Raw genomic sequence first — 26,068 nt, 5'->3', positions numbered from 1 at the left:
TTACAAACTGGCAAATTTTAAGGATTTTAAGGATTTAAGTTGCCTTCTGAAAGATAATTTAACGTCCTTATTTTTAAGACTATAAATAAATGGATTTAGCACAGGTACAGCAGCTGTATTAAAAAGAGAAAACACTTTATTAGAATCCAAGGTGTCTGTTGAGGTTGGTCTCAGGTACTGGCAGACTAGACTCAGGTAGAGAATTATAACTACTGTTAGATGAGAGGAACATGTGTAGAAGGCTTTGCGCCTTCCAATATTGGACGTAATCTGCAGTATGGTTGCAATAATATATATATAGGAGATGAAAGTGAAAAGGAATGGAGTAAAACTTACAAGAAGTAAACCCTCAATGAAAATCACAAGCTTCAAAATGGTTGTGTCACTACAAGAAAGTTTCATAATTGGTAAAATATCACAAAAGTAGTGATTTATTTCGTTTGACTTATAACAAGTAAACTTTGATATTGCCCACATATGAGGAACAACTTCTATAAAGCCCAGCACCCAGCAAATAATAGCCAAGAGTGCACATACTCTTCTGTTCATGACCATGTGGTAGTGCAAAGGATTGCATATGGCTACATATCGATCATAACTCATGGCCGTCAACATCAACAGCTCATTACAGGTTAGTGATGAAAAAATATACATCTGAGCCATGCACCCAAGGAATGAAACCGTTTTATCCCCAGAAATGAACGTGAAAAGTATCTTATGTAGAGTGATTGATAAGCTGAATACATCCAAAATAGACAAGTTGCCCAAAAAGAAGTACATGGGATTATGGAGCTTTTTATCTAAGCAAACAAGGAGAAGAATTGTCAAATTACCACTTAATGTGATAAGATATAACAGTAAAACCAGAAAGAAAACCAGAACTTGCAGCCCAGGAACCTCAGAAATCCCCTTAATAATAAAGAACGTGACATGGGTCTGATTCTTCTGGCTCATATTTTCCAAGGCATCTGTTTGCTAAATTTAAGAACATTATTTTTAAGAAATGGCAAACAGATTACACTCCCATTTTGGTAATTGTTTTATTATTGCAGAGAAAACAGAAATCATTCAAAAAATATAAGAAATGTTTGATTAAAATGAACTTTATGAGAGATAGCCTTCCCATATTTCTAAACTTCCACATAATTTATCCTATACCTTTATACATTCTTTAGAAAATGTGGTCCTAATTAGTCTAAATAAAATGAAATAAAATTAAATCAATTTACTGTGGTTGCAGATATAACCTTTACTATAAGATTCGATTGATTGTAATCAACAATCGCTAATTATACACCTAATTCCCTGGAGTAATACTCCTGTTCGCCTGATTGCCATCTTCAAACAGGGTTTTGTTTGTCTTCCTCTGGATCAGCTAGCAGTTAGGCAGGTTATAGATATAGATATAAAGGGGCACATTTATCAAGGGTTGAATTTCGAGGGTTAATAAACCCTCTAATTCGACCCTCGAAGTTAAATCCTTCGAATTTGAATATCGAATTCGAAAGAATTTAGCCCAAATGCTTCGATCAAAGTAAAAATCGTACCCAAAAAATACTTCGAAATACTTCGACTTCGAATTCTTCACTTGAGCTTAGTAAATCTGCCCCAAAAGGTTGAACTTAATGGACGTCTTTTTTCATAATAATTTTCTATGTTACTATGTAAAACTGCACTGGCCAGGGGTAAACTCATTTGCCACAATGATCTTCTGTTTTTCCTATTCTTCATGCCAATAGTCAATATTCTAAGTTTTATTGTTATATGTACAGAGTACAGAGTACACAGCACAATGACATTTTTACTTGAATGCCTTCTTCACAGTCTAGACAATTAACAATTAACACTCAGCGCAACATTACAATAATAAAATAAAGCTACAATAAGGTTCTGTCTACTTTAGCTAACATACTATTATCAAAAAGACCAGGACCATAAAGAGAGAGTATAAAACGTAGTGTTTAACAGTCTTTAGCATTTGCAATGTATATTAGCAATATTGCACATAAGTGTGTTGAAACCACTGCTAAAGCATATTGCACATTATATTGCATTTTATGAGTATTTATTATTGCTGTGGTCTAGGCAATCTCTACAGATAATTTGTTATATTGGTCTGTGTTATACAGTCTGACAGCACTGGGGTAAAAACTGTCCCTGAATCTAGCAGTGCATGTGCAGATACAGTCATATGAAAAAGTTTGGGAACCCCTCTCAGCCTGCATAATAAGTTACTCCACTTTCAACAAAAAAGATAACACTGGTATGTCTTTTATTTCCCAGGCACAACTGAATCCTGGGGTGTTGTCTGAACAAAGATTTTTAGTGAAGCAGTATTCTGTTGTATGAAATTAAATCAAATGTGAAAAACTGGCTGTGCAAAAATGTGGTAACCCTTCTAAATTTGCTAAAATGAATGCATGTAGCTGCTCAATAATGATTACTGGCAACACCAAATTGGTTGGATTAGCTCGTTAAGCCTTGAACTTCATAGGCAGGTGTGTCCAATCATGAGAAAGGGTATTTAAGGTGGCCAATTGCAAGTTGTGCTTCTGTTTGACTCTCCTCTGAAAAATTACAGTATGGGATCCTCAAAGCAACTCTCAAAAGTTTTGAAAACAAAGATTGTTCAGTATCATGGTTTAGGGGAAGGCTACAAAAAGCCTCAGTGGAAAATGGAAGGCCACAGGGACAGTTGCTGTAAAACCCAGGTCTGGCAGGCCAGTAAAAATACAGGAGCGGCATATGATGAGGATTGTGAGAATGGTTACAGACAAGCCAAAGATCACCTCCAAAGACCTGCAAGAACATCTTGCTGCAGATGGTGTATCTGTACATCATTCTACAATTCAGTGCAATTTGCACAAAGAACATCTGTATGGCAGGGTGATGAGAAAGAAGCCCTTTCTGCACTCACGCCACAAAAAGCTCATTTAGACAAGCCACAGTCATTTTGGAGCAAAGTGCTTTACACTGATGATTATTTGGTCATAACAAAAAGCGATTTGCATGATGGAAGAAGAACATGGCATTCCAAGAAAAACACCTGCTACCTACTGTCAAATTTGGTGGAGGTTCCATCATGTTGTGGGGCTGTGTGGCTAGTTCAGGGACTGGGGCCCTTGTTATAGTCGAGGGTCAGATGAATTCACCCCAATATCAACAATTTCTTCAGGATAACGTTCAAGCATCAGTCACAAAGTTGAAGTTACGCAGGGGTTGGATATTCCAACAAGACAATGACCCCAAACACACTTGGAAATTTACAAAGGCATTTATGCAGAGGGAGAAGTACAATATTCTGGAATGGCCGTCACAGTCCCCCAACTTGAATATTGTCCAAAGATCTATGGGATTATTTGAAGCAGCCATCAAATTTAACTGAACTGGAGAGATTTTTTATGGACGAATGGTCAAAAATAACGCCATCCAGAAGCCAGACACTCATCAAAGGCTATAGGAGGCATCTAGAGGCTGTTACATTTGCAAAAGGAGGCTCAACTAAGTGTTGATGTAATAATCTCTAATTTTGTTATGATGCATATTGCATATTTTCTATTTAGCCAATAAACTTTATGTCACAGCTGAAATACTACTGTTTCCATAAGGCATGTTATATATTAAAAGGAAGTTGCTACTTTGAAAGCTCTGCCAATGAAAAACAAAACAAAGAATTAAGAGGAGTTCCCAAACTTTTTCATATGACTGTAGACCTGAGTCACCTGCCACAGGGCCGGAAAGAAAAAAGTGGCAGTGCAGGATGACTAGAGTCCTTCATGATGCACTCTGTCTTTAGGAGACATAGTTACATAGTTACATACTTTAATCAGATTGAAAAAAAACAAAGTCCATCAAGTTCAACCCCTCCAAATGAAAACCCGGCATCTATACACACACCCCTCCATACCCTCACATAAATTATTTATACCCATATCTATACAAACTATAGAGTTTAGTATCACAATAGCCTTTGATATTATGTCTGTGCAAGAAATCACCCAAGCCATTCTTAAAGGCATTAACTGAATCAGCCATCACAACATCACCCGGCAGTGCATTCCACAACCTCACTGTCCTGACTGTGAAGAACCCCCTACGTTGCTTCAAATGAAAGTTCTTTTCTTCTAGTCTAAAGGGGTGGCCTCTGGTACGGTGATCCACTTTATGGGTAAAAAGGTCCCCTGCTATTTGTCTATAATGTCCTCTAATGTACTTGTAAAGTGTAATCATGTCCCCTTACAAGCGCCTTTTTTCAAGAGAAAACAACCCCAACCGTGACAGTCTACCATCCCTCTAACCATTCTCTGCACTCTCTCCAAAATGCCTAAGATTCGATTGATTATAATCAATAATCGCTAATTATACACCTAATACCCGGACCATTACTCCTGTTCGCCTGATTGCCATCTGATTTCCCCTTCAAACAGGGTTTTTTTTGGTCTTCCTCTGGATCAACTAGCAGTCAGGCAGGTTATAGATATAGACATAAAAGGCTGAACCTGATGGACGTGTTTTTTTTTTAACCTAACTTTCTATGTTACTATGTAAAACTGCACTGGCCAGGGGTAAACTCATTTGCCACAATCGTCTTCTGATTTTTTTTATTCTTCATGCCAATATTCAAGATTTAAAGTTTTATTCTCATTCTGTATGTACAGAGTACAGCGTAAACAGCACAATGACATTTCCTCCTTCACCTTTTTGAGCTTTGAATTCTCTTTTGATTTACTAAGGCTTCCCCCAATTCATGCTTCTTTAGTCATTCCATTTTTTCCTCCCCATGTTTCAGTTTTTTTCCTTTTGCTTTCACTCTTCTCTGCTTATAAAATACTTGTTTTCTTTTTTCTAACTGTCCCTCTCTCATTTTCTGTGTATTAATTCTCTCCTTGCTTTTGCATTCTTTGACATGTAAAAGCAGCGGCACAAATGTAGGAGGCTTAAATTCAGCGCACTTTACTCTAACACATACTGGTGCACACTTGAAGGCATGCTCCAGGCACATTGCACGTTATTTCCTATTCTCACATCAGAGCCAGAGCTGTGCAGCAATTAGATGGGGGTGAGTTCAAAGTTCTTACATTATCCAATCACTGCAGGCCTTGATTCGTTATGGGGGGAAAAAGAGGCTTAATAATGGAAGAATAGAGTATAGTAGGTAGATATAAAAGACTAGGAGAATAAAGAGGTTGAGATAGGAGTGGAAAAATAATAGATTGGAAAGTGGGCACACAGCCTAAGGTTTTCTGGTGGACCCACGGTTTAAGGTTTTATGGTGGGCCAATGGCATTCCAGTCTGATACTGCGCACAAATATAAGCTCCGGTATGCTCTATCTTTGCCTCCCACTGCATCCCGCCCCAATTCCATCACTGGCCTTAACATAACCTTATGGTCGGTTAATGTAAAGTACATAAAAACTGAACCCTTTTCTCTTCATCGTTTTTATATAAGCAGGTTAATTCTTGCTTGTGGGTAAAACTACACAAGAGATTTTGTGGGTAAGATTTTATCTGATTTTGCCATGCAACAGTATGAGATTTGTAGCATGCTATGAAATCTGATCCCTCTATAGCTAGAATGTAAAGTTGGATCAGATAAAGTCAGATGGTATAGTTTGTTCATTCATCTACATCCAACAGTCAATGTATTAACAAGAAAAGACGGTCAAACACCATCAGATTGTATCTTATTGGATGAAGACGCAGCATGCAGGGTTCTGTGTTCTCATCCAACAGTTACATGGAAAAATTCCATGTAGTTAATACATCGCATTTTTGTATCAGTCCCAATATATTTTGACCCATGTGACTGCATCTGACTTGTAGGATGTGTTTTGTCGACCCAACACCATCCCACAAAATCTCCCATGGAGTTTTGCCCTATTTTGCAGCCCAGAATTCCAAAAAAAAAAAGAATAAATCCAATACACAGTAACTGTCTATTTGCAAGTTTTAACTTACTCATTTTGTTCTAGAGTGAAACAATTAGAAGTAATTATTGGTTGGTTCCTGAAGGTTATAACACTATGGTAAATTTGCCTTGTTCTACTAACTGAGCTTTTGTTTGTATTGATACACACGCTAAAGTATTGAATAGTGCACACAATTGTTGCGTATCCTCAGTGAATCCTTTGCCTGGCAGCTGATTTGTGGACAAAAGTTTCTCTCTATCCTGACACTTGAAGGAATATGCGGGCACATAATAAATGCACAAATGTGCTGTTAAACTCTTCATTAAGGGGTTGATTTATCAACATTCTAATTTGAATTTTTGCCACAATTCGAATTTTATTTTTTTGTGTTTTTTCACTTTTAGGTTAAATCAAATTTTTTATTGGCGGATTTTTAAATAGTAGTAGTTTTAATAGTTTATTCAAAGTAGACAACAACTAAATTTTTGATTAATTAGCCCATAACTTGAACAAAAGGGGCTGTTAGTTTGTTCAGTGTTCTGCATTGCCACTTCTGCTGGGGTTTATATTACTTCAAATTTGCCGTCTTACCTGCATGAAAAAATCCATTGCTGCTGCTGCTCTGTTCAGAGATTAGGATTTATAGTCTTTCAGCACTTACATTATCTCCCTGTAGATTCTAAAGTGAAATCCCCAAAAGGACACATTTCAGATTTGTGTTTGTATTCCTTTTGTTACAAATGGAGCCCCATTATTTGTGTAACAGATTGTGCATACAAAACACCATTTATTTAATGGGAAAATAGTGTAGTTGTATGTATATTTTATATAGCACTTCGTATACACACAGGGTCGGACTGGGGGACCCGGGGCCCACCGGGACTGCTGTGCAAGGCCCCCCTCTGGCCCCCAGACCCCAGAGAATGGCACTGCGTGCATGTGCTGACAGCGTCGCCTCGCGTGCATTTTTTTTTGTACAGAGGGGTGTTCGGGAGAAGGGGTCTGGTCCGGCCAGTCCGACACTGTATACACACAGCGATGTATTATGCATTAACAGAAACACAAACAGCGGTCATTACAATAATAAATAAAAAGTATAGTTACATCAAATATGTGTTAAGTGTTAAAGATTAACCCTGCCCCATAGAGTTTACAATCTAAGATTGTTGGTAATTTACAGACACAAATAGAAGGATATTAGGCACTGCAGGTTATAGTGGTTGTCACTGCATTTTAAGTGAAAGAACTGGGTTAAATGTTTGCAAATGCTCCAAGTTTAACCTTTAAGTTTTTATTTTCTGAAGAGAATAAGGAAATACTCTCTCTGGATGAATTTAGGGATGGCATTCCAAGCATAAGGATAAGCAAGGCAAAAAAATTTAAGGAGGTAAACAGCAGAAGTAGTCGGTGTGGGAACCAAGCTGTTGCTCTGAGAGGAGCGGAGGAGTAGGCCAGTAACATATAGAGACACAAGAGAAGAGATGTAGTGAGGTGCGGCTAAATGAAGGGGTTTGAAGCTTATGAAAAGATATAAGTTACCCTTTGCTTCATAGGAAGCCATAATAAGGATTTTAGTGGGGGGCTGTAGTCTCTTGGATAAGGGGAGGAGAACTTTGACAGCAGAATTAGATATAGGCTGTAGTGGGGGAGAGATAGGAGTTTGGGAGCCCAATAAGTAACAGGTTCTGAAAGTCTAGGTGGGATAGGATATGCATACATTGAGTAAGAAGTGCTGACAGGCTTTGACAGTGGTGTTAACATGGCCAAAGAAGGACAGAGAGGAGTCAAAACAGCACCCAGACAAAGTGCTGAGCTGACAGTGTTAATAACCATGGTAAGGATACACTGGCACACGAGGTATAATGCAATGCAGGGTGACCCCTTGCTTATTTATTTGCACGTCCGCACAAATAAATAAGCAAGGGGTCACCCTGCATTGCATTATACCTTGTGTGCCAGTGTATCCTTACCTGAAGTATTCGTCTGGGGATTGCCGCACCCTCTACGCTGTGCACCGGGGCTTCTTATACAAAATTGAGGCGTGTGCTCTGCTTCATCCTTGTTCCAGTCCAGTGTTAATAACCATGCCATCAGTGTTTGCAGAAACTCAATTAATGGCAGCTACGTCAATATACTGAAAAGTGTCCATATTAGTACATGAAAGTTTGAAATTTTTCTAGAATTTCTGGCTTAGCAGTCTATTACCATGTAAAACAGAGTATTAACAAAAGCTATGGTATTATCTCACATTTTCTATAAACCCAAGGATTACATATCTGGGAGACCTGGTGAGTGCAGGGGAGCTCAAGCAGTTTGCACAACTGAAAGAGGAGTATGGGCTACCAAATTATATGCTTTTTAGATTCCTCCAACTGCAGCATGCATTCTCTGTCCAATTCCCGGAAGGGAGTAATCTCTGCCCAATTACTCAACCAACCCTGGCAGGGTACCTGCGTAGGCCAGAACTCTCCAAACCCCTAAATTGGCTATACACTATTCTTCTTCAAGATAGCTTTGATCCTATAAAGCATATCTGTCAGAAATGGGCCCAAGATTTTTCATCCTTTGATGAGGGATCTTGGAAAGATATTCTTGAACAGATACCCTATATCAACATATCTGTAAAGGTACCGATACATACACACCAAATTTCTAAATAGGGTGTACCTGACCCCACACAGACTGGCACAATTATACCAAGGGTATCCCGACTTGTGTTTTAAATGTAATACTGGTACGTATATGCATGTATTTTGGGAGTGCCCTAAAATTCAACAATACTGGTCTGCAATTCTTGCATTCATCAATGCTTCTTTGGGACTACCAGCTATTAGAACACCAGCATTCTGCGATAGGCTGTGTCTACAGCAACTTCTATTCAAATGGTTACGACAAGGACGACGCGTTTCACACCCTTCAGGGTGCTTAATCATGGGCCCATGATTAAGCACCCTGAAGGGTGTGAAATGCGTAGGGTGGATGGAGATGAAGCCATAACTTTTAATTTTTCTACTAATAAATTTATCTTTTAACTGAATATCTCTGGTCTTGTGGATCCGTTTGAGTGCCGGTCAGCCCTGCTTCTTTATCTTCTACAGCAACTTCTACACTATGCCAAAAAAGCTATTTTGCTCACGTGGAAAGCACCGGAACCTCCTACGTAAGCATTCTTAATAAAAATTATTAATGGCATTCTTCTGAGCCACAAATTGACATTTATAACGCAGGGATGCCCAGACAAGTTCAAGAAAATCTGGGACAGGTGGCTTATGGAACCACAAACTGGCACCGCAGGCATGTGACTTAGAGCTTGAAAAAGCTCCTACCCAGCCTCGTTACCAGAAATTACAATTGTATTGCATAAAGGGGAGCCCACCCCTTTTATCTATCTTCCTTTCTTTTCTCACTTGTCTTCTCTCGTATTTCATGTTATGTAAATAAAATATTCTTTAAAAAAAATCTAACTTGTTTTATTTGCCCAATTTCTACAAATTTTCTATCATTCCAGTTTTCTCTTTATGATGGTCCTTGCTGCAGCAGATGGAAATCATAAACAGGCTATTGATGTTTATTTAATTGAACTTTATTTGGAATACTTTATATTTTGTCATGATTTAGCCTTTGTCAGACTTAAAAACCAAGTACATTTCTTGAGAAAATGACAATAAGACCCTCATATGATGTTTAATGGTTTAACAAACTCAACATGCAGAGATTATAATGTTGGTTTAAGAACTGGGATAAGCCATTTTTTGCAAAGAATGGTTTACAGCTTGAAAAATAAACTTTTCTGATACTGAAACATTTTTTTATACAATGTCCTGTTTCTTTGTTTAATTTTTATGCTTCTCAATGGCATTTAATGATTGAATGTAACCATCTAGCTGGTGGCTGTCCTCTTCAAGTAAGAGTTCTTATTATTTAAATTTTAAGGATCTTAAGGATTTAAGTTGCCTTCTGAAAGCTAATTTAACGTCCTTATTTTTCAGACTATAAATAAATGGATTTAGCACAGGTACAGCAGCTGTATTAAAAAGAGAAAACACTTTATTAGAATCCAAGGTGTCTGTTGTGGCTGGTCTCAAGTACTGGCAGACTAGACTCAGGTAGAGAATTAAAACTACTGTTAGATGAGAGGAACATGTGTAGAAGGCTTTGCGCCTTCCAATGTTGGACTTAATCTGCAGTATGGTTGCAATAATATATATATAGGAGATGAAAGTGAAAAGGAATGGAGTAAAACTTAAAAGAAAAAAACCCTCAATGAAAATCACAAGCTTCAAAATGGTTGTGTCACTACAAGAAAGTTTCATAATTGGTAAAATATCACAAAAGTAGTGATTTATTTCGTTTGACTTATAACAAGTAAACTTTGATATTGCCCACATATGAGGAATAATTTCTATAAAGCCCAGCACCCAGCAAATAATAGCCAAGAGTGCACATACTCTTCTGTTCATGACCATGTGGTAGTGCAAAGGATTGCATATGGCTACATATCGATCATAACTCATGGCCGTCAACATCAACAGCTCATTAGAGGTTAGTGATGAAAAAATATACATCTGAGCCATGCACCCAAGGAATGAAACCCTTTTATCCCCAGAAATGAATGTGAAAAGAATCATATGTAGAGTGATTGATAAGCTGAACACATCCAAAATAGACAAGTTGCCCAAAAAGAAGTACATGGGATTATGGAGCTTTTTATCTAAGCAAACAAGGAGAAGAATTGTCAAATTACCACTTAATGTGATAAGATATAACAGTAAAACCAGAAAGAAAATCAGAACTTGCAGCCCAGGAACCTCAGAAATCCCCTTAATAATAAAGTACGTCACAGGGGTCTGATTCTTCTGGCTCATATTTTCCAAGGCATCTGTATGCTAAATTTAAGAACATTTTTTTTTTTAGAAATGGCAAACAGATTACACTCCCATTTCAGGTATGGGATCTGTTATCTCATACCTTTTTTCTGTGATTTGGATCATTCTGTCTTAATCCTACTAAAAAAATGAATTAAAAAGAAACACAAAGGGATTGTTTTGCAGCCAATATGGATTTTAGTGAGTTAGTACAAGTAATTGTTTTATTATTGCAGAGAAAACAGAAATCATTAAAAAATATAAGAAATGTTTGATAAAAATGAACTTTATGAGAGATGGCCTTCCCATATTTCTAAACTTCCACATAATTGATCCAATACCTATATACATTCTTTAGAAAATGTGGTCCTAATCAGTCTAAATAAAATGAAATAAAATTAAATTAATTTACTGTTTTTGCAAATATAACCTTTTACTTAAAGGAAAATTATAATTACTGAGGAGTGCCTACGATTCAATTGATTATAATCAATAATCGCTAATTATACACCTAATACCCTGGACCAATACTCCTGTTTGCCTTATTGCCATCTTATTTCCCCTTCAAATGGGGTTTTTTTTGTCTTCCTCTCAATCATCTAGCAGTTAGGCTGGTTATAGATATAGACTTAAAAGTTTGAACTTAATGGATGTGTCTTTTTTTAACCTAACTTTCTATGTTACTATGTAAAACTGCACTGGCCAGGGGTAAACTCATTTGCCACAATTGTCTTCTGTTTTTTTTATTCTTCATGCCAAATAATCAATATTCCAAGTTTTATTGTCATATGTACAGAGTAAACAGCACAATGACATTTCCTCTTAAAATACTTTTTTGAGCTTTGAATTCTCTTTTGATTTACTTAGGCTTCCCCCAACTCATGCTTCTTTAGTCCTTCCATTTTTTATTCCCCGTGTTTCAGTTTTTTCCCTATTGCTTTCACTCTTCTCTGCTTATAAAATACTTTTATGTTTTCTTTTTTCTAACTGTTCCTCTCTCATTTTCTATGTATTAATTCTCTCCTTGCTTTTGCATTCTTTGACATGTAAAAGCAGGGGCACAAATGTAGGAGGCTTAAATTCAGCGCACTTTACTCTAACACATACTGGTGCACACTTGAAGGCAGGCTCCAGGCACACTGCACTTTATTTCCTATTCTCACATCAGAGCCAGAGCTGTGCAGCAATTAGATGGGGGTGAGTTCAAAGTTCTTACATTATCCAATCACTGCAGGCCTTGATTCGTTATGGGGGACAAAAGAGGCTTAATAATGGAAGAATAGAGTATAGTAAGTAGATATAAAAGACTAGGAAAATAAAGAGGTTCAGTTAGGAGTGCAAAAATAATATATTGGAAAGTGGGCACACAGCCTAAGGTTTTCTGGTGGACCCACGGTTTAAGGTTTTATGGTGAGCCAACAGCATCCCAGTCTGACTGCAGACAATTTAAAGCTCTGGTATGCTCTATCTTTGCCTCCTGCTGCATCCCGTCCCAATTCCATCACTGGCCTTAACATAACCTTATGGTCAGTGAACGTAAAGTACATCAAAACTGAACCCTTTTCCCTTCATTGTTTTTAAATAAGCTTATTAGCAGGTTAATTCTTGCTTATGGGTAAAACTACACAAGAGATTTTGATCAGATATTGTGGGTCAGATTTTATCTTATTTTGCCATGCAACAGTATGAGATTTGTAGCATGCTATGAATTCTGATCCCTCTATAGCTAGAATATAAAGTTGGATCAGATAAAGTCAGATGGTATAGTTTGTTCATTCATCTACATCCAACAGTCAATGTATTAACAAGAAAAGTCGGTCAAACACCATCAGATTGTATCTCATCGGATGAAGACACAGCATGCAGCGTTCTGCGTTCTCATCCAACAGTTACATGGAAAAATTTCCATGTAGTATATACATCGCATTTTTGTCCCAATATATTTTGACCCATGTGGCTGCATCTGACTTGTAGGATGTATTTTGTCGACCCAACTCCATCCCACAAAATCTCCCATGGAGTTTTGCCCTATTTTGCAGCCCAGAATTCCAAAAAAAAACAAATAAATCAAATATACAGTAACAGTCTATTTGCAAGTTTTAACTTACTCATTTTGTTCCAGAGTGAAACAATTAGAAGTAATTATTTGTCGGTTCCTGAAGGTTATAACACTATGGTAAATTTGCCTTGTGCTACTAACTGAGCTTCTGTTTGTATTGATACACACGCTAAAGGATTGAATAGTGCACACAATTGTTGCGTATCCTCAGTGAATCCTTTGCCTGGCAGCTGATTTGTGGACAAAAGTTTCTCTCTATCCTGACACTTGAAGGAATATGCGGGCACATAATAAATGCACAAATGTGCTGCTAAACTCTTCATTAAGGGGTTGATTTATCAACATTCTAATTTGAATTTTTGCCACAATTCGAATTTTCTTTTATAACAAAAACTCACAAATTTGAATTATATTTCAAAAACTCAAATGTTTGATATTTAATTAGCGCAAAAACATTTAAAACTTCATCATCTAAAACTTGCAAGTTCATGTAGAAGTCAGTGGGAATAGTCAAAATTCAAGCAATTTTTTGAATTCAAGATTTTCAAGTTTTTGGGGGTTTTTTTTCGAGCTTATAAACTCATGAATTTGAGTTTTTCTAGTTTTTCAAGCTTGTAAAGTCAAAAATTTAATTTTTTTGTGTTTTTTTCACTATTATATTCAATCAAGTTTTTTATATGCGGACTATAGTAGTCTTAATAGTTTATTCAAAGTAGACAAAAACTCTAAAACCTCACAAACTCAGTTTTTGATAAATTAGACCATAAATGTATTGCCTATTACTGGTGTGTTCTGTTTTCATGCTGTAAATAAAAATAAAAAAATAACTTAGAACAAAAGGGGCTGTTAATTTGCTCAGTGTTCTGCATTGCCACTTCTGTTGGGGTTTATATTACTTCAAATTTGCCGTCTTACCTGCATGAAAAAATCCATTGCTGCTGCTGCTCTGTTCAAAGATTAGGCTTTATAGTCTTTTAGCACTTACATTATCTCCCTGTAGATTCTAAAGTGAAATCCCAAAAGGACACATTTCAGATTTGTGTTTGTATTCCTTTTGTTACAAATGGAGCCCCATTATTTGGGTAACAGATTGTGCATACAAAACACCATTTATTTAATGGGAAAATAGTGTAGTTATATGTATATTTTATATAGCACTTCGTATACACACAGGACTGGGGGACCCGGGGCCCACCGGGTTGCTGTCCAAGGCCCTTGGCGTGCATGTGCTGACGGCGCTGCGTAGCCCCAAAAAACATTTTTATTTGTACAGGGGGTCTTCGGGATAAGGGGTTTTTTCCCGGTGTCCCGCTGGGCCAGTCCGACACTGTATATTTTATATAGCCCTTTGTATACACACAGGGTCGGACTGGGGGGCCCGGGGCCCACCGGGACTGCTGTGCAAGGCCCCCCTCCAGCCCTCCCACCCCCGAGAACTGCACTGCGTGCATGCACCGAAAAACATATTTTTTTTGTACAGAGGGGTCTTCGGGAGAAGGGGTCTGGCCCGACACTGTATACACACAGCACTGTATTATGCATTAACAGAAACACAAACAGGGGTCATTACAATAATAAATAAAAAGTACAGTTACATCAAAGATGTGCTAAGTGTTAAAGATATAAGATGATGGAGGTCCCTGCCCCATAGAGCTTACAATCTAAGATGGTTGATAACTTACAGACACAAATAGAAGGATATTAAGCACTGCAGGTTATAGTGGTTGTCACTGCATTTTAAGTGAGAGAACTGGGTCAAATGTTTGCAAATGCTCCAAGTTTAACCTTTCAGGTTTTTTTCTGAAGAGAATAAGGAAATACTCTCTCTGGAGGAACTTAGGGATGGAATTCCAAGCTTAAGGATAAGCAAGGCAAAACATTTTAAGGAGGTAAACAGCAGAAGCAGTGGGTGTGGGAACCAATCTGTTGCTCTGAGAGGAGCGGAGGAGTAGGCCAGTAACAAAAAGAGATACAAGAGAAAAGATGTAGTGAGGTGCGGATTAATGAAGGGGTTTGAAGCTTATGAAAAGATATAAGTTACCCTTTGCTTTATAGGAAGCCATAATAAGGATTTTAGCGGGGGGCTGTACTCTCTTGGATAAGGGGAGGAGATCTCTGACAGCAGAATTAAATATAGGCTGTAGTGGGGAGAGATAGGAGTTTGGGAGCCCAGTTGCAGGTTACAAAAGTCTAGGTGGGATAGGATATGCATACATTGAGTAAGAGGTGCTGACAGGCTTTGACAGTGGTGTTAACATGGCCAAAGAAGGACAGAGAGGAGTCAAAACAGCACCCAGACAAAGTGCTGAACTGACAGTATTAATAACCATGCCATCAGTGTTTGCAGACACACAATTAATGGCAGCTCCGTCTATCTACTGAAAAAGTGTCCATATGAATACATGAAAGTTTGAAATGTTGCTAGAAATTCTGGCTTAGCAGTCTATTACCATGTAAAACAGAGTATTAACAAAAGCTATGGTATTATCACACAATTTCTATAAACCCACGGTTTTTCTAAAGGTATACAGTATATAGTAGCGGTTTTAGTTTTTTAATTCAAGATTTTTTTAATTTTTTTTTCATTTAAAGGTTTTATTTGCCCAATGTCAACTAATTTTCTATCATTCCAGTTTTTTCTTTATAACAGTCCTTGCTGCAGCAGATTGAAACCATAAACAGGCTATTGATGTTTATTTAATTAAACTTTATTTGGAATACTTCATATTTTGTCATGATTTAGCCTTTCATCACTATGTAGTTGGGAGTCCATATATCTTCTAGCCCAGCCGAAGGGACATGCCCCAGTTCAAAAGGAAATCAATAATAAATATTTATATCCAAAGATATATATCCGAGGCTTGAATCCAGTAAAAACAATTTGTTTATTAGTATTCACATGTTAAAAAATGTATGTATCTATTTTTTAACATGTGAATACTAATAAACAAATTGTTTTTACTGGATTCAAGCCTCGGGATATATATCTTTGGATATAAATATTTTGTGATGATTTAGCCTTTGTCAGACTTAAAAACCAAGAAGAAGCGAGTACTTTTCTTGAGAAAATGACAATAAGACCCTCATATGATATGCAGAGGTCATTATGTTGGTTTAAGAACTAAGATAAGCCATTTTTTGCAAAGAATGTTTTACAGCTTGAAAAATAAACTTTTCTGATACTGAAATGTTTCTTTTTCCACAATATCCTGTTTCTTTGTTTAATTTTTATGCTTCTCAATGGCATTTAATGATTGAATGTAACCATCTAGTTGGTGGCTGTCCTCTTCAAGTAAGAGTTCTTATTATTTAAATTTTAAGGATCTTAAGGATTTAAGTTGCCTTCTGAAAGCTAATTTGACATCAACTTTTCCAAGCTAATGTATTTTCCAATAAATTGGGTCTTCTTATAATATGCTCAAACTAAAGCAGCTTCATACTGGTCTTTTGTGATTCAAGTGGCAGATGAGGCCTTATCTGGTTATGGATTCTTTTTATTCATCTAAAAGTGTAGTGACATCTTTCTATTGAAGGTTTTTGAAGGTGATTGTTGACTGTTCTTCCAATCTTGCTTCTCCTTATATAGTATGATGGAGGGATGTACCTTTGTCTAATTACATTTTTTATATAGAAAATTTACTTACCTGAAACCCCGGGCCGGTGCTCCTATCAACAGAAAACTGCACCTCTTCTGGCTTCTTCTTTCATCAAAAATCCCGGGCCAGACGTATGCACAGTAGAACGAAATAGCCGACTTTTTAGTTAAAGTTTGGCTTTTCGCTCTACTGTGCATGCACAGCCGCACAAAGAAATAGGAAGACGGAAGAGGATCGCTTCATGGTGCTCACTGGAAGAAGGATGAAGGTGAAGGTTTCTGCTGATAGGAGCACCGGCCCTGGGTTTCAGGTAAGTAAATACAATCACTTTGGGGTGCCTAAAATTTGGCACCCTCAAGTGCAAGATGACTTTCCTTCTCCTTTAAACAGGATCTAAACCCAAAAACTGTCATGAGTTGACTGCTTTATGGCAATCTGTAACCCATTACATTACCATATAATTATGAAGCCTGTATTATGTATTTTGCTGCTACTTTTTTGCTGGTTATTTATTTCTTCCTCCTGTCATCATATTATTATAACTCTTGTTATATAAACAATAAAAAAAAAAATTTCATTGTTAAAAATTTCATGCAGTGACACCTACATTCTGAAGTTTTTGATGTTTACAGACGGGGTCCTCCTATACCATGCCCTACAACAGTAGAAAGCCATTGGCGGCCTGGGTCCCCCCTAAAAGTAAACAAAAACAATTGGTGGTCATGGGTCCCCCATAAAAATTAAAAAAAAAAACATTGGTGGAACCCAATTGGAGTCAATGGTCCCTCCTGTATTACCCATGAGGACTGTTGTAGTCAAACATGGGCTGTGACTAGACCAGAGCGAGGAGAGATGTGTAAACTTCAAGTGTGGCCAGTAGATGCCGCCAATATGTCCGTATAGTTCAATCAACAGGTGACTGTGATGTTGTTAAAATAGAGTCTCATAGCAACCAAAGTTTCAACATTGTTATTAAAAAATAAAGTAAATGGAAAATCATGACAGCCTGCGCTGGAGAGTTATTATGCAATAAACAGTATGAGTTTGTACATATATACAGAGTGTGGGACATTCACATTGGGAAACCTTTACAACAAGGACCAGGTGTTAGGGAAGGGACAAAGTGGAAACAAAATAAGGGGCGTGGAAGAGCGTAGGAGAAGGGTATGGGAAGAGGGAAGGGAGAAGAGGGAAAAGAGATCACGTTTATATGGGTGGTAGGCTGTAAGTAAGTTGTATGCAGTGCAGTTTTGGACTCCAGTCCTTAAGAGGGATATAAATGAGCTGGAGAGAGTGCAGAGACTAAGGGGTATATTTATTAAAGAGTGAAGTTAATAGTGAAGTTCCGCCACTAGAGTGAAATTCCGCCACTCTCCATTCATTTCTATGGGATTTTTATAGGCATATTAATCAATGGGTGAACTTTCACTTCACCCATTGATAAATACGACTTTCAAAATCCCATAGAAATGAATTGAGAGCTGCGGAATTTCACTCTAGTGGCGGAACTTCACTCTTTGATAAATTTACCCCTCAGTGCAACTAAACTGGTTAGAGGGATGGAAGACTTAAATTATGAGGATTTTCTCTGGAAAAACTATGCTTGCGAGGGGACATGATTACACTTTACAAGTACATTAGAGGAAATTATAGACAAATAGCAGGGGACCTTTTTACCCATAAAGTGGATCACCGTACCAGAGGCCTGCCCTTTAGACTAGACGAAAAGAACTTTCATTTGAAGCAACGTAGGGGGTTCTTCACAGTCAGGACAGTGAGGTTGTGGAATGCACTGCCGGTTGATGTTGTGATGGCTGATTCAGTTAATGCCTTTAAGAATGGCTTGGATGATTTCTTGGACAGACATTATATCAAAGGCTATTGTGATACTAAATTTTATAGTTAGTATAGATATGGGCAAATAGAATTTATGCGAGAGAATGGAGGGGTGTGTGTATGGATGCTGGGTTTTCATTTGGAGGGGTTGAACTTGATGGACTTTGTCTTTTTTCAACCTGACTTAACTATGTAACTATGTAACTATGATCCATCAGGATACTGATTTTGTCATGAGTCATGCTGTCCAAAGTCAGAAATGAAGGACCATTGAAAACGATGAGTAGAATACAAATTTGATGCATTGGAGTTATTTATATTTGAACTTTATGAGCCCTATTTATCAAAATTCAAAGAACCTGGAGATTTTACAAAAGCCAAATGTTTTGTTATATATTAAACAAATCTTAATATAACCAAATATTAAGGGGCAGATTTATCAAAGGTCAAGGTGAATTTTCGAAGCCGGTTACCCCAAAAAAAAATTACGGTCTTTTTCAGCCTATCACCCTGAAAAAGGAAAAGACGTTAGTGTTTTTTGGGACTTAGAAAAATTTTCACTTCACTTCGCCTGGTCTGAGGTGGCCGAGGCAAGGGGTAATGTTCAGTAAAATCCATATCTTAGTGAATTTGCGTAGTTACGTCCATTCGCCAGAGCGCAAATTTGCCCGGCGTTAGGGAGCGAAGTACCACTAGAGTCTATCCCCTTCGCTAGCGAAGTTACGCCATTGACCGTTAGTAAATTAGCAAAGTACCGAAATGACGTCACGCTGACGAATTTTTGCCCGCGTTAGTCACTTCGCCCTTTAGTAAATTTGCCCGTAAGTGTCTTGGTGCCTGGAATTGGACTGCTTAAATGCAAACAAAGAATTGTTATAACATGCGTTAGTAAAGACAGAGAAATGTGCAATCAACTGGGCTCAGTTTCCAGAATGTGCAATTTATTAAAAAAAATCTAAAAGGCAGGATTAATTGTTTGATTGCATACTTTATAATAAAATTCAAATTTCAATTTTTTTCACAAATCTGATTTTTTTCTCTAAAAAAAAGTCATGGTTTTTAAAATCTCTCTAAAACTCTAAAAATAAGAGAATTAAGTTTAAAAAAACGAAAAACTCTAAGAAAGACTCCAACAAAATTGCCAAGTAAAAGCAATCAAGGTCCTATAAAAGTCAATGGGAGCTGTGCTGATCCTATTGGACCTTTTTGTAGCCATTCAGACTTTTAGGGGCAGATTTATCAAGGGTCGAATTTCAAGGGTTAAAGAATCCTCGAATTCTACCCTCGAAGTAAAATCCTTCGAATATAGAATTCGAAGGATTTTAGCGCAAAATGTTCGATCGAACAAAAAGCTTAGAAAAGTGCTGGGGAAGGTCCCCATAGGCTAACATTGGACTTTGGTAGGTTTAAAGTGCCGAAGTATGAAGTCGAAGTTTTTTAAAGAGACAGTACTTCGATTATTGAATGGTCGAATAGTCGAACGATTTATACTTCGAATCGTTCAAATCATTCAATTCGATCGAATTTGACCAATTCGATGGTCGAAGTACCCAAAAAATTACTTTGAAATTCGAATATTTTTTCATTCGAATTATTCACTTGAGCTTAGTAAATCTGCCCCTTAGAGTCTTTTCAGAATTTTTTCCCCAGTAATTTGAGGCTTTCATATTTTTCAGTGCATTGTTCAACTTTTCTTTTATGCTTTTTTATATTTGCATCTTATAAATTACCTGGGATTTGTGGGCTTTAGAGAAAATGTAATATTGGTTCGCTAACGCAAAAATGTTTGCAATTTGTTCGCAGTTTGCAATGTAAATGAATGTTCGCAAAGTAAAAAATTGCCCCTCACATGACAGTAGTATAGCGATTGCAAATTTTATATCGGATTCAAATCAATAGAGCAGGGGCACTGAGCAGATCTGCTTATTTCAGCCTGCAAAAATACAAAGGCTGACAACAGTCAGAGCCAATAGTCTGTGTGCCCATAGTCTAACACTGGTGTGTAGGCAGCCATCTCAGGTCATTGTTCCCAATCCTGTGTTTTCAGAAACAACCAGGACTTCAGGATGGAGCTTTCAGATAAGTTATTTTTTCTGCTACTCAATGTAACTGGATGAGTCGCAGTGGGACTTGGATATTTACTACTGACTGCTGTTCCTATATCTACCAGGTAGCTGTTATCTTGTGTCAGGGAGCTGTTATCTGGTTTTTCAAAAAATTCACCAATTTCTTTAGTAATTTTAGGAAAGAATTGCGACTTGGTACATTGGAGTACAAATATTTACCCATTTTTGATTTGCCAGAATCTGCTCTTTCTAATAATGTGTAGTTTTCTAGGGTAAACCTACTGTTAGTGGAATGTTTGGCCTTGAAAACAGATGTATGCAGTTTTGTGGAGAGGTGCTTTGTAAATTTGGAAATTTGGTAGTGTACTGCTTGTAGATTTTGATCTATACAAGTGAGAACTTTTTTAAAAAAATTTGCCCCCCAAAAAATGATGTAAATGTGTTCATTTTGCAGTACCTGGAATTACAGAACTGATAGCTTGAATGGGGTGTCTAAATTTTGGGGCCCCTATATGCCACATACTTAGGTAAACTTATACATTTTATACATAAAACTGTTCAGCAGACCCCAGGCTTTCATATTTAGGGTGATTTATCTTGATACATAATAGCATGTTGGAGATAAGATGCTGCAGGGTAGAAGTTTTGAGGTGATTGGTGGAAATGTCACCAAAATCACCAAATTTAGCAAAAGTTTGTGGCTTGGTGCTTTAGAGTAGAAAGACATGCATACCCAATTTGGATTGGGGGAATGAACTTACTTTTTTCTACCTTTGCCCCCCAAAAATGATGTAAATGTGTTGATTTTGCAGTATCTGGAATAACAGAACTGATAGCTCTAATGGGGTATCTACATTTTGGGGCCACATCCTTAGGTAAACCTTTACATATTGGGCATCAAACTGTTCAGTGGACTCCTGGCATTCATATTTTTACATTGGTACCTAATGACGTGTGGGAGATATGATGCTGGAAGCTTTGAGGTCATTTTTCAAAAAATTCACCAATTTCTTTAGTAACTTTAGGAAAGAATTGCGACTTGGTACATTGGAGTACATAGAAATATTTACCCATTTTTGAATTGCCAGAATCTGCTCTTTCTAATAATGTGTAGTTTTCTAGGTAAACCTACTGTTAGTGGAATGTTTGGCCTTGAAATCAGATGTATGCAGTTTTGTGGAGAGGTGCTTTGTAAATTTGGAAATTTGGTAGTGTACTGCTTGTAGATTTTGATCTATACAAGTGAGAAATCTCCATAAAACTATATATATTTGGTATTGGCACATTCAGGAGACATAGAACTTTCCAAATCTGTTGTGTTCCTGTACATAAAATTATGTTTCTGATATTTGTGATCGTACTATTTGAAACATGATATTTTTTTTCCATTTTATTAGACACATTAAAAAAGTGGAATTACACCGAAATTCTCATATTTTGAAAATTTCAGGTTGTCCTGAAAAAAAACAATATATTGTTTTCCTGGTCAACTAAAAGACCCCCCCAGGAAAGGCCCTTAAAGTGAAAGAGTACAAAATGTTCAAAAATGGTCTGGCAATAAAAGTACCAAATCGGCTGGCAGAGAAAGGGTTAACAAAGAGGTCTATTTGAAACATTAGTAATACAATAACAATAAATATTACAATTGTTGCTTCATGCATTTTATATTTATATCTACTGTCCATATTAGTCCAGATAAATGCTGTGGTGGTGGTGGTGGAAAATTTTATTTTTTACAAACACCATCAGTTTTTACATGTAGCAGCAGGACCCTTTCAGTGACCATCACTGCTGTTAGGATTTACTGGGGGTGTCATCCTGTAGCATTTACCTCTGTTTTTTAATGTTTTTACTTGCACCATCCAAAAATACAATACAGGCTAGTAATTATTAAAATATAGGTATTACAATAACAATAGATATAGTCACATTCTACCGGTATATATATTTTTTAGTGTTTGTTCTTCTGTTCGTTTCATTAAAGGCAATAACCCATGTCTCCTGACAGCATACAGTAAATGAACCTAAACAAATCATGTGCCAGCCCCATGAGATGAATGTTCTGTGCTGATGTAACTGATGAAATAAATAATGACATATTAGAAATAATTGCATAAGATTTAATGAGCCACTGAATTCCTACATGTGGAATTTATTATAATCCTTCCCATGAGTATTGTCATAAACAAACGTGTGGATTGTGTTTGAGGTGATTTAATGATAGATATTTTATTGAACTATTACCATAATCATTACAAGCATGCGGGGCAAATCTAGCAAATCTATGCGGGGCAAAGCTTAACTAAAGAAGTAGCTAGAAATGTTGTACATTACATTTTGAGCTTCTGTACCAGCCCAAGACAACCACAGCCCTTTAGCAGGGAAAATCTGTGCCCCCAAAGATGCCCCAGTAGCTCCCCATCTTCTTTTCTGTTGATTCACTGCACATGCTCTGTGCTGCTGTCACTTACTGGGCTTAGGGACCCACTCACAATATACAGTACACATAGAATATAAATGTCACAGTATAAGGCTGATTAGTAATTAATACAGATAATTACTTCACGACAGCACAGAAACCAGTGCAATTAGCATCAGCATGTTGAAATTCAGCCCTGTAGCGTCATCTTATATTACAGGCCAACCTCATTTTGTGCTTGATAATTTGTGACAACCCCTAAGCTTAGCTTCTCAACAGCTGATCAGAACCCACTGAGCATGTGAGTGTCACAGACACTTTCCAAGATGGTGACCCCCTGTGACAAATTTGAAGTTCTGGATCATTGCTGCTATTGACAAGCTGAAACTTTAGGCTGGTGCAATAAGTTCAGTATATAAAATATGGCATTTTTAGCCATATTCATTTTTAGGGTTTAGTTCTCCTTTAAGTGTTCATTCATTAAATGTTCATTTAAGCAAAAAAAAAAACAGTACATGGCAAATTCACAAAGATCAGATTTTTTTTAGTTAAGGAAAAGCTAATGCTGTTAATAACACTGAAAAACATCTGCCACCTAAGTATGCCATATTCATTGAAGTGGTAACCAGAATGGCAATTTAATATCAAAAAGTGTACAAAATCACCACATTCACGAAATGGCTTTTGTGAATGTGATGTTTTTATAATTTTGAAAATATATTTTACTCCAGTTTTAGTTTGCTCCACCTTTGTGAATTCCCTTCTGGTTTGAAAATATTTTCTAAAGTTCAACAAACTGAAAAATCTCTACAAATATAAAGAGCCCAGAAAACATCATACAGATGAGAAATGATGCTTGATGGAGGTTAAACAACAAGCACTGGCCATATTGGTTATTATGTAGGGAAGTAGTGCAAAATCCTTGCACTTATCCCTCTCAGAGCCGGATTAAGACTAAATAGAGCCCTAGGCAGGGTAGTACTTTTGGGGCCCCAACTCCAAAAATTAGTAGTAAAAATAGCACTGCTAGTGCACCTTTATACATACTATGCACAGTTCTCTTAAAAGTGTATTAGCAACACTGTTGGGAAACTGAAAGAAGGTATTCCTTCTTGTAAGGACTTACCCTGGTGGTCCAGTGGTTTACCCGTTGGCATGCGGGGGCGCCCCGCCACATGCGTCTATTCCCCTCCTGTGTTGGTTTCCTCTAGGTTGAGCCAGCGCGCAATGGCGCGAAATTCAAACCCTATGTGAAATATGTGTGCAGATCCTTGCCCATTCAATTAGCTTGTTCCTGGGTGTGTGAGTCTTTGTGAAATCCTATTGATCTTCTGTGTATTGACCCTTGCCTGCCTGCTTGACTTCTCTGACCTCTCCAATCCTTATCCTGCCTGCTTGTGACTACTCTGACCTCTCCAATCCGACCTTTGCCTGTCCACTGACTATTCTACTTTCTCCTATCCTGATTCCGGCCTGTCTGACGATTCTCTGCTTGTGCTGGTCCGGCCTGCCTGTTCCTGGTGGTGTTCTTCCTTCCAGTATCCTGGTGAGACGATCGTGCCCCTTTGCTCGTCCAGAACCGTTAGCTTTGCTCCTCTCTCAAATAAGACCTGGCGGCATCCAATTAGCCGAGGGCTCCTCCCGAGGTGAAAGGCGGCGGTTAGAGACAGAAGTGAGAGACCAGGGAGCTTATCTTGGGTTCTGGATATAGGGTGCCGAACATGACACTTCTGTTCATTGTCTTGAGAATGCATGCCACATTCACCTATTGCTTTAAAAGAACCATCAATGGTTAGTGACATTTATTAGCATACATAAAATAACAATGTATAAATACACTTATCTATTTCTATTCTTTAATACACTGCTACTCAAATAAAATAATTAGGGTTTAATAGAGAACCCTGCCCACCATTTAGTTCTTTATATTCCAAGTCAGAGCAAGAGCTAATTTATACATATATTTAAATAACAAAAGGCAGCATGTCCAAAACTGAACACACAAAGCATGCCCATAAAATAAAAATACAATCCTGCCATTATTAATACAGAAATAGCAGAAATATGATGAAAATTTAGCCACAAAAGTTGCAAAAACACTGAAGCCAGAGATTATAATAAACAGTGTAAAACAGGTTCAGTTTCCCCAATATTATAACCAATAACAAATCATTAGTTAGCTTTTAATGACTTTTTAATGAGTGCACTTAGATTAATAAGTGCTGACATTTGATAGAAATTGAGAATCAGAAGCATTAACACTTGTGCAATGAAGGCAGATCAGGTGTAATACAAGTAAAACATGTTTCACATTTGCAGGAAATACAGTCTTGGTCCTTAGATGACCCTCCCATGATTTTGCACCCAGATGAGATGACTAGAGTATTACAATTATTTAACACCCAGAGTCATTATCATAGTGTTGGCTTTGGCAATCCAGAATATTAATCTTCAATACAGACAGAAATGATAATACAATGTTTTGGAGTGTTAGGCTAGACTACTAGAATTATTTTGCAGCCAGATGAGATGACTACAGGATTAGAATTATTTATCACCCAGAAGAGAAGACTAGATTATTACAATTAAATTGCACCCATATGAGATGACTAGAGTATTCAAATTATTTAGCACCCAGAAGAGATGACTAGATGATTATTACAATCAAATTGCACTCAGATGAGATGACTAGAGTACTAGAATTATTTAGCACCCAGAAGAGATGACTAGATAATTATTACAATTAAATTGCTCCCAGATGAGATGACTAGAGTACTATAACAGTTTAGCACCCAGAAAAGATGACTAGATGATTATTACAATTAAATTACTCCCAGATGAGATGACTAACGTATTAGAATTATTTAGCACCCCGAAGAGATGACTAGAGTATTACAATTAAATTGCAGCCAGAAGAGATGACTAGATGATTATTATAATTAAATTGCACCCAGATGAGCTGAGTATTAGTATTATTTAGCACCCAGAAGAGAAGATGACTTTCGGTGCATGCGCAGTTGTCGCGAATAAGAAGATTGCTCCAACTGCGCATGCGCCAATACGCATCGCTATTCCTGAAGGTTACCAAAGAGAAGAAGATGGAGCCCATGAACTCCGATGCCCTGAATCTGCACCGAGGGGTAAGTAAAGAGTTTGGGGCATTTACCAAACATACCACCTAGGCTGGGGGGAGCAGGGAGGGGGTTATTTAGGGTAGGGATGTAGGGGTTTTTATTAGTAAGGGTTTGGTTCACCAAATTTCCATTGTTTTGACAAAATATTGATTTTTTTTTTACTGTTGAGTGCACACTTGTGTT

General features: G+C 37.4%; 2 protein-coding genes across 2 annotated transcripts; both read right to left on the bottom strand.

Moving 5' to 3' along the window:
- On the bottom strand, window positions 1-954 carry LOC108700564 (olfactory receptor 1009). The gene has a single exon (XM_018233759.1). The coding sequence runs from the start codon at window positions 952-954 to the stop codon at window positions 1-3; it is 954 nt and encodes a 317-aa protein (XP_018089248.1).
- An 8,873-nt stretch (window positions 955-9,827) lies between these two features.
- LOC108700563 (olfactory receptor 6C1) lies at window positions 9,828-10,775 on the bottom strand. Its single transcript, XM_018233758.1, has one exon. The coding sequence runs from the start codon at window positions 10,773-10,775 to the stop codon at window positions 9,828-9,830; it is 948 nt and encodes a 315-aa protein (XP_018089247.1).
- Window positions 10,776-26,068: the final 15,293 nt, after the last annotated feature.

The sequence above is a fragment of the Xenopus laevis genome, chromosome 8S (genome assembly GCF_017654675.1).
Source record: "Xenopus laevis strain J_2021 chromosome 8S, Xenopus_laevis_v10.1, whole genome shotgun sequence".
In the NCBI taxonomy this organism is placed as follows: Eukaryota; Metazoa; Chordata; class Amphibia; order Anura; family Pipidae; genus Xenopus; species Xenopus laevis.
Note: the sequence above shows the minus strand (reverse complement) of the source record. Positions and strands in the feature narration are given on the sequence as shown.